This window comes from Nanorana parkeri, unplaced genomic scaffold (genome assembly GCF_000935625.1).
Source record: "Nanorana parkeri isolate BGI_ZX_2015 unplaced genomic scaffold, ASM93562v1 scaffold139, whole genome shotgun sequence".
Taxonomy (NCBI): domain Eukaryota; kingdom Metazoa; phylum Chordata; class Amphibia; order Anura; family Dicroglossidae; genus Nanorana; species Nanorana parkeri.
The window spans coordinates 1,922,705-1,932,120 of record NW_017306407.1 but is presented as its reverse complement, the minus strand read 5'-3'; the positions used below and the strand labels follow the sequence as shown (position 1 = coordinate 1,932,120).

At 45.2% G+C, this 9,416-nt stretch overlaps 1 protein-coding gene across 1 annotated transcript in view; it reads left to right on the top strand.

Annotated features, from left to right (window-relative positions):
• Positions 1-5,459: 5,459 nt before the first annotated feature.
• Positions 5,460-9,416, top strand: part of SUMO1 (small ubiquitin-like modifier 1) — a 19,839-nt gene continuing 15,882 nt past the window's right edge. Inside the window, exon 1 of the mRNA XM_018554014.1 lies at positions 5,460-5,616. Coding sequence (XP_018409516.1) covers positions 5,605-5,616 — 12 coding nt within the window. The 5' untranslated portion in view covers positions 5,460-5,604. The remainder of the gene's footprint in view (positions 5,617-9,416) is intronic.

Below are 9,416 nucleotides of genomic sequence, written 5' to 3'. Positions count from 1 at the left end.
TCCCCGCACATGCACGACCAGGACGTCTGCAACCCCTGCGTCACTTCCGGTTCCTCAGCCGCGTAAACGCCCACTTCCTGCCATGACGTCATGGAGGTCTTTTGCGCATGTGTAGAAGCATCAATAAGATGGGTAGAAGGGAATAGAAGCATAACGCGGCCTCTTCTCTTACCCAGTCGTAATAAATGATGGCTGGAAATAGGTTGTTTCTCTGCATGGCCACTGCTGCTGTGTGTGTTATCCACTCATTATTGCAGCTTACCATCAGTAGTAGAGTATTGTGCCATGTTAGCCATACATCATTGCAGAAACTTTGGAGTTAAAAGTTATACTGCACCCTGTTATTGGCTAACTTGAAGCAGAACTCTGGATATATGAAAGCTTAACCCTTGCCATGTAGCTACCCCTGCACTGTCACAGTTAAAGTGACACTAAACTCAGGAGTTAAATCTTAAAAATGCATTTAAGTACCTTAACTATTAACGGAGAACTATGGGGTTAAGGCTTTTCCCCATAGTTCTCCTTAGGGTAACGGGAGGCAGAGCCGTAGCTAAATCCTTTTGCGCCCGAGGCAAAAATAGAAAATTGTGCCCCCCCAACAGACAGGATGGCGGCGTGCATGTACAGAATGCGCTGGTGGCTAAATCCAAAATAGCATACAAATTTGTTTCGTTTGACGAAACTAATGAAAACATTTTTAGTTTCTGTTAAGTTAGTCCAAAACTAATTTATAGTCTTTGCACATGTCTAGAAAAAAAGTGGGCATGAGTGTGTGTGTGTGCGTGTGTGTCAGTGTGCGTGTGTGTTTTTTTTTTTAATTTTATTTATTTTTTAATATTACTTTTTTTTTTTACTGTTGGGGGCTTCTGAGAAATATTGGGGGTCCAAACAGACCGTGACATTTCCCTTTTGAAATAGAAAAAGAGATTGAGGACACAGAGTCCTCTGCCCATTCAGGTGGGGGAGAGCAGTTGGGATCCGAGGAGAAGCTGGAGCCTGTGCCGCTCCTCTTCTCCCTGCGATTGTGTTGACCTCCTAGTTCCCCTGTTGCCGATGGCGCCCTGTACTCGCATGGCAACAGGGTAAGGGGGCACAGTCAGGCCGGCCCTGGCTGCGCTCCCTCTCAGCTGCGCCTGAGGCGAGTGCCTCACTCGCCCCATGGTAGCTACAGCCCTGATGGGAGGACACAAACTAGCGTCCTCTCGTCACCCTCGGCTTAGTATACCGTGAGCTGTAGCTCGCGGTATACTGAGACGCCGCAGTATTCCGCGAGCTGCTGCTCGCGGTATACTGAGACGCCGCAGCTGAAGCGGATCACGACAATTGTGCCGGGGTCCGACCAACTGCGTGAGTGACAGCTGGCTCTGCCTATCCAGAGGCAGAGCCAGCTGTACCTTCCCCCGTCCGTTCCGCCAGTCAGCGCTGACGGATCGGAGCGGGGAATCCAGCCCAGAGAGCTGTGACAGGATCGAGAGGTGAGCGAACGCCGGTATGTGTTCGCTCACCTCCCGATCTACTGAGCCGACCTGTGACAGTCTCATTGTCACAGGTCGGCTAGAACTATGAGGTGAGTGAAAAGCACCCGCCTCATAGTTCTCCTTTAACAAAAATGTATCTTATTTGTGTATCACTCGGCTGTAGATCCTAAGATCATCTCTCAGGCTTGGTGTACAACTAGGCGTTTCCAGATTTCTTTTTTTGCTTTTAAAAAAGCGAGTTTCTCCCTGCATAGAGATGTCTATGGGATCAAAACCGCACAGCATCTGCCTGAAAATAGCTCCTGCATCTTTTTGCCTGACAGGCGTTTTCGTACGTGTGACGCAACGCTAAGGTGAACATTCGCCATTGGCTTGCACTGAAATGTGTGTTTTGCTAAGGTGTGAACCAGGCATGAATTCATGCTGACACTGTCCTCCCTTCTGGATGGAGGGCTACTTTTGTTCCCCATGGTCCTTGTGTGTGTTGTAAAGTAGTCACCGCTGCAAGCTCGCTCCTGTGATGGACTACAATCTCATGTTTAGCTTACTAATTTGCATTGAGATTGTAGTCCATCATGGGAGGGAACTTGCAGTGGTGGCTACTTTAAAACACACACAGGGATCATGGGGGACAAAAGTAGCCCCACTCCAGATGGAAGGACAGTGACACCACCTATTCAGAGATGATTTGACCCTTAGTCAATGCTTTGTATATTAGTAGAAAGTATAACTCCAAACTTTCTGCATTAATCAATGGCTAACATATAACAATACATACTCTACTACTGCTAGGGTGGAGGATGCCACAATGTACCACACCTTTCTAGTGGCATATGATGAAATCATTGTTCTGTGTTTTATAGACAGGTCCAGGTTTTGGAGACTTTATTGGGAGAGCAGACAGAATCTGGTGCTTGCCCATAGAAACCAATCAGCTCCTCTCTTCAGTGTGTTCAGTTAAACTCTGAAAATGAAAGCGAGAAGCTGATTGGTTGCCATGGGCAACTGCTCCAGATTCTGTCTGCTACAGTTTTGATACATTGCCTTCTATAAGAGAGAGTAGATATATCTTTGATACTCGCTGCCCGTTTCAGGGGCGTAACTAGAAATCCCAGGGCCCCATAGCAAAATTTTGTAAGGCCCCTCCCCACAACGAAACCCCCTGCCCCCATTTTAATAGAAATGCGCTGATCAGCACGTTTTTGAGCATTTTTAATTGCGTTTCAGCGCTGAAATGCGACTAAAAACAGCCAAAAATGCTCTTTCAAAAAGCGTACGTGAAATCCTTCCGCCCTGGTGTGAATGGCGCCTGAATGAGGCCTAACACTTTACTTTAATACTGCCACACCAATGAGAGGCTGAGGAAAGGAGGATTATAAAAAAACGAAGGAACACTAAACTGTAAATAAGCGATTTATGTTATAAATGTTTTTTGCGCTGTGTTGGTGTTTGTGTTGTGATAAAATGACACAGGCGTATATTTAATTACAACACAAGGTATCACAACCCACGGCAATGCGTCACAAAGCTTTGCCATGCGCTGCCACAGTTAAATGAATGTTTTTTTACAAAAGAAAAAAATCATGCACTGTGATGCGTTCTAACAACGCACTGCAGCACATGTGCCTGGCGTACACCACAATATGGTGCACGTGTATGTTATGTGTGTGTGGGTGAGGGGGGTTTGTGCTTTTTTTTTATTTTTTATTTAAACAGACCCCTGACATTTTCCTTTTGAAATAGAAAAAGACATTGAGGATACAAAGTCCTCAATGTCTTTTTCTGCAGCCTCAGCACTCAGTGAATGGGAAGCACTCAATACAGAGGCTTCCCATTCATTCACAAACTGCTGATAGTAAGATATTTACTATCAAGCAGATTCTCAATGGGAAAAAGCCTCTGTACTGAGTGCTTCTCCCCATTGAGAAATTCATGAATTACCGGAAGTGATGTAAATCACCTCCTGTTCATTCATAACTGGGGACACATAGTACTATGTGTCCCCAGTTATTTACAAACACCGGAGTGATCAGACGATCACTCCAGTGTTTGTGCTGCATACGGAGGATCGGTAAATATCAAATGATACTTACCTTAGCGGGGATCAGGGGCCCCCCCAGTGCCGTGGGCCCTATAGCGACCGCATCGGTCGCTATGGTGGTAGTTCCGACACTGCCCTGTATTTTACAAGTCATTCATCAAATGCATTCCGCATTGTGGAACCTTCCACGTTCCAAAGCGTGTTCTCTGCATAACGCTGCAGAAAATATGCCCTCTGACTTTCCTGGATCCTGCAGGATTGTCCCAGTAATTAAACAAAGTTCTGCAGAATAAAGACATGTTGCACCAGTGGTGGCTGCCAGTACAAGCTGCACTGGTGTGCTTGCACAGAGGCTCCCACAACAAAAACTTGAGTCTGTTAATTGAAATTAGTAATATGTTGATATGTAACACTATTTACTGGTTCAGTGCAGTAGCACATTGTACAAAGCATAAAATAAATAAAACATTTGCTTCTCCAAGCCACTAACTAAACTCAGATCAGTTCCTGACTAACAGGTTGCCCCATAATGGGCCCCCAAAACAAACAGACATCACTTGCACCTGTAGCCATCTCAGACAGTCCATATATAAAGGCCTGTGGACAGCTAAGACCATAGGCATCGCTACAGGAGGGCAATTGCCCCCCCCCCCCTGTGCACCCCTCTAAATTAAGCCCCGGCCACAGGTGCAGTGGCTACTTCCCTCTACCGCCTCTCTGCCACCTGCACCGCTACTCCCGGCCTGCCTGCCCGCAGCAGATGCTAATATTGTGAGACGGTGCAATATTCTAGGCTCAAAGTGTCCCACTCTAATCAGCTAATTAAGCCTACTGTGCTTCTACTCCGGCACAAATGTTATTTACCCCTGCAGTGGTGCGACTCCCGCACTGCAAGGGTTACCTGCTTGTTTTAAAAAAAACAAGGTTAAGCTGCCCAAGCACCTTGTGATCATCGGACAAAACTTTTCGTTTTGTCCGATGATCACAATGATTTTCGTACCGCGGCCCCATCCTGCCCCGATTATCGCAAGGTTGATTCAGCAGTATTTAAAAAAAAACACCTGGACGAATTGTGGTAATCGACCGCACGTATTTTCGTTTGCGCATGTGCAGTGTAAATCGTACGAATTTTGACGTACGGAATCTACACCAACCTTATGAAACTCGTACGATCGACCGAAGTTTTGTAACTTGCTGGATAGTCAAAAGTCGAAGGATTGTACAGTATTTGAGGTTGTACACTGCCCATCAACCTTACGAATATCGGACGAAAACGTGATCACATACGAAAATCGGCCCATAATCGTAAGGTGTATGGGCACCTTAATACTCACCCGCTCCTCCAAGGAGGCAGTGCTGCCTCCTGCGCCTCTCCTAAGATGCAGCGAAAGTATGTCCCTTACCGTCCTCACGTCCTATACACAGGGTATTTAACATGATTACTCAGGGACCTTAGACCGCTGCAGTGGAGGACGGGACAGGCTCCAGGTTTAAGAGCCGGCCGTCTCCGAGGATCAGATGTGTAACTTTTTTTTTTTACCCTAGACAAAAATGAGCAGTTAACCCTTGCAGTAGGAGGTAGCCTGAGTGTAAGGGTTAATACAAATTTGTGTAGGAGTTCCTTACTCCTACAGATCTGGGGCTGGTATGTAAACAATGCAGAAGATTGTGCATTACATCAACAATGCATTGGCTGCAATGCAAACATGTAATAATGCATTTTCTGTGTTTTATTCATGTGTGTACATTCATTAAATTTTTGCAAAATGAGGACTATGTATTCTACATTCAGTTGGGCCTTAAAATCTACACGTATTCTCTTGGACTGCGAATATTTCACATAGAACACCTCGAATAGGCTCCTGAATACATCTCGTCTCACGTAAAGTGAGCCACTAAAGAGCAGAGCCAGCAACCTCATGACGTCAATAGTGTGGGCCGGCCTTGGCCATACCGGAAGTGGCGTCACGTCTAGGACGGGAACGCCAGCCTTGTTTGAGTGTGTAGTGCTGTTATTGTGCCCGGAGGAGGAAAAGAGCAGAGCGGCCGGAGGTGCCTGATACACACCGGGGGATAGTAGGCAGCATGTCTGACCAGGTGAGGACGGGGGGCCACTGCGGAAGGCCCCGGCCTCTGCTGTGTGTCTACTATGCTATCTGTGCTATTGTCAGGGAAGATTAGGGGCTGGGTGGCCCGGCGACAGCGCTGATTAGGAATGCGCATGTGTCGGCACTTGTAGAAATCTAGAGTCTTCACTTATGTAAGTGCAAACATTGCGTTGTCAGGCCGCTGTTATATAATAGAGGCTGTTGACATCATGGATTACATGGAGAGGGTCTCTATTCCGTGGTAGGAGATCTGTACAAACAGCTCTGTACAATCTGATTGTACAATCTTGTTTAGAAGTCACCAATACTATGTAATAGTTTAGGTGAGGTATAAAAAAAAAAGATTGTACAATGTGATTGTTTAGAACTAACCTAAACAAAACTTTCAATGTGGATCTAACCAGCTAGGCCCTTGCACTAAATAGGTGATGGCAGATCTAAAGGAGATTGTGCAATTGGATTGTGTTGTGTACGGCCAGCTTTAGGATGTACAGGAGCACTCATCTACAGATGCTTTAGTTATATTCCTATGATGAAGTTAAAAAGTGCTGTGAGGTTTTTGTTTTTTTGTAGCTTCTGATGGCTGACAGTGCTTAGATCCCTAATAATAATGTCATATCAATAACAGTAGGAGATGGATTCTGATTGGTTGGGGTAAGCATTAAAAAGTCATTTTGTTAATGCATCTAAATTTAATTTTCTTCTTGCAATGTTTTCCCCCCCCCCTTTTTTTTTTTTCTAGCTCACCGTACCCATAATCTGATTGTACAATCTCCTTTTGGCCTTTCCAGCAAGTATGTAGTGCAAGGACCTGTGCAGTGGAATGGGTAGCTTAGGTTGGTCCTCATGTTTCATGGATGTGAAGTTGATTGACAGAATTTGTATGGTCTGATTGTAAGGTGTATGGGAAGCCTTACGCTAATTGTCCTAATTTGCGAATTGCCCAACTGTCCTTTATTGGCTACCATACACCACTTTGTTCTGGCATGAATACGGTCTCCTTGTGCAATCGCGGCCACTCTGCGTCTCCAGAATCTACGACATGGGCTGTGTTTCATCTCCGCGCACATACCCAACAGGGGTCGCTCTGGGTCGGCTAGGGTCTGTCCGAGCGCCTGTCCAATAGGAAAGCAGAAAGTCTGCTAATGCATCCCGGGATTTGTAAGCAGGAGGAAGTGAGCCAACCCACAACGTCACCCACAACCTTTGTGACACACCGAGGGACAACACAATGATGGCTGTTAGAAAAGAGGAGCAGCCCAAATAACATATGCAACCGAAATAAACCACTGCAATGCTTGATAACAGAGAAATGCTAAATGGCAGGTAAGACCTAATTACAGAAATAAAAGTGGAATCACCCTTTAGTGTATGTCAAGCCAAAAACTTTTTCTTGGTTTGTTTTTGGATGGAGTGGAGAAAGGTTAGAACACCTGTCAGGTTTTTACTGCTAAAAAAACTGGGGCTCTGTTAGCGATTTATCCTCACTTCCTCTCCTATTCTCAATGATTGCAACTGACAGGAAGTGGGGGAAGATTTGCAACAGGGACAGAAATGAAAATGTAGCAGGGGTTCTAGCCTGAGTTGCTGTTGAAATGCTCCCCTCACTTCCTGTCTAGTAAAATGTCAGTTGGGTAGGAAATGAGGGGGAATCCCTTTAACAGGGCCCCAAATAGCATAAAACCAAAGTGTTGTAATCATTCCCCGCTCTGTCCAACACTAAGAAAATACATTTTGGCTGGACATAAGCTTTAAATGCTGTAACCCAACCAGAACCAGAATCCATCTCATACTGGTTTAGTCATTAGTGTATTAATTGGTTGTTAGTGTTACAGCTCAAGAGCAGAACTCCAGGCAGTTTTCTTTACTTTTTCAGCTGTGTATATACTAGTTCTCTCTCTCGGGGTGCATCCTACTGCTGTGACAGGAGAGCTGTGGCTGGAATGTTGTTTGTACACCCCACCTCTCCCCTTGTCTGTTCACAGAATGCTTTGTATTCCATGCATCAGTCACAAAATACAAATTAATTCTGTGAATGGATAAGGGGAGCGGTGGTGCAGCTAATGCAGCTTGTTTGAATAGTGAATGCAGGGCATTTTGTGAATGGACAAGGGGAGCAGGTGAACAATATTAGCGTGAGCCATAGCGGTCATGTCGGCAGCGAACTAGAACTACAGTGGAAGTTTCAGTATCCGGGTAAACAAAAGCGGTTATTTAGGGACACGGCATTGATCTGGCAGTAGAATACACCTTATGAGAGTTAACTTTTATATACTGAAAACACCTAAAAGTTGTATTAAAAAACAAACAAAAAAACTTCTACCTGGAGTTTCACAACAAAGCCCAACTGAACTCTGTTTAAATCCGCTAAATACATTCCAGATGTATCAAAGCAAAAGGCATTCATTGTCTTGCAGTTCTGAATAGTAAAACCTGACCTCTGCCAGCATCTCTGAGTGGGATCCTTGCTCTTTGTATGGAAGCAGTGTTCTCTTTGCAGAGGTCTATCACTCCCAGTGCTGAATCAGATCCAGAGCTCTCCAATTAGTGGAGAGCAGGACTTTTGCTGATTGCAGAACTATAGCTCTGAATCCGTAGGGGGCATACTGGACCTCTGCAAGGATAGGTCAGCAGTATTTGCCTCCTTATGTTTCCTTTCAGTTCTTCTAGAGCAGAAGATATAGTGGGCCTCAAATGTGGTCACTGATATAACAAAGGGGCAGCACATAATATTCAGTAACTGTAACATTACTGAAGGCTTTTAGAGACTGCAGACATATTACAGGACAAGGAAAAGATATATCGCCAGCGCACCAACAAGCTTGCTTCAAAGTGAAAAGCTCTTCCTTCATGTATGATCACATAGAAGAGCAACATTTCTGAGCCACACAGAGACCTTCTGCTGGCATGTAATTTGTTCCTATTCCGGGGGAGGGTCTCGGAGTGCTGTAGAAAGAACCCAGTTTTTGGCAGATATGAACTATATTCCTCTTCCACAACCTGGTGTGCGAGAGGAATATGCTCCATATTACTGGACAAGGTCATACAGTGTGGACATGGTGAAGAGATATTTAGGGCCTGGAGATATGTTGCAGGAGATAGACTGGGCACGGAGTGCGTGAGACTGCTAGAAATCATTGTCATTATTTGTCCTTTTAAAAATCAGGGCTCCCACTACCAGCTGCTGGGGTCCAAGGGCCCACAACAAGTACCAAAGGTTGGGTTCTAGAGTGCCCCAGAAGCCCTGAATTCCTAGGAAAAGAAAGTAAATGCTGCTGAGGGTTAAAGCAAACCTGTTATTTTGCCCTGGGGCATGATTTGTTTGAAACATTGGTCCTACCTCTGACTCATTCAGCTAGAACTATTGTTTCTGTGAACAATTGGTCTCTTTTAGCAAACTGACATATAACTTGCTATATGGAGATTAAACTAGAGCTCAGCCTGGTGGCTAAATGGAGCAAACGTAAGTTGTCACGGCAGCCATTGTTCTCCCCTTGTCAGTAGAATAAGTTCAGTTTTGAAGACTCGTGCCATTCTCGGGGAAATTCAATGGCTTTTAGACCTAGGCATACTGCTGTCCCTCCCGAAACCTCTGCCAAGGCCTAGCAACTTTGTAGGTTCCCCGCGAATGTTCAACCACAAATTGGTAAATTCTGCAAAGTGAGATCCAGGTGGGGGCACAAAAGCTATTGTCAAGCGGCTGAAGATTTTCTGGTACAGTTAATGGGCTGTTTTATGTTGGTGTACAATTATTTGCCTGTTTTTACTTTTTTTGGGGGGGGGGGGGGG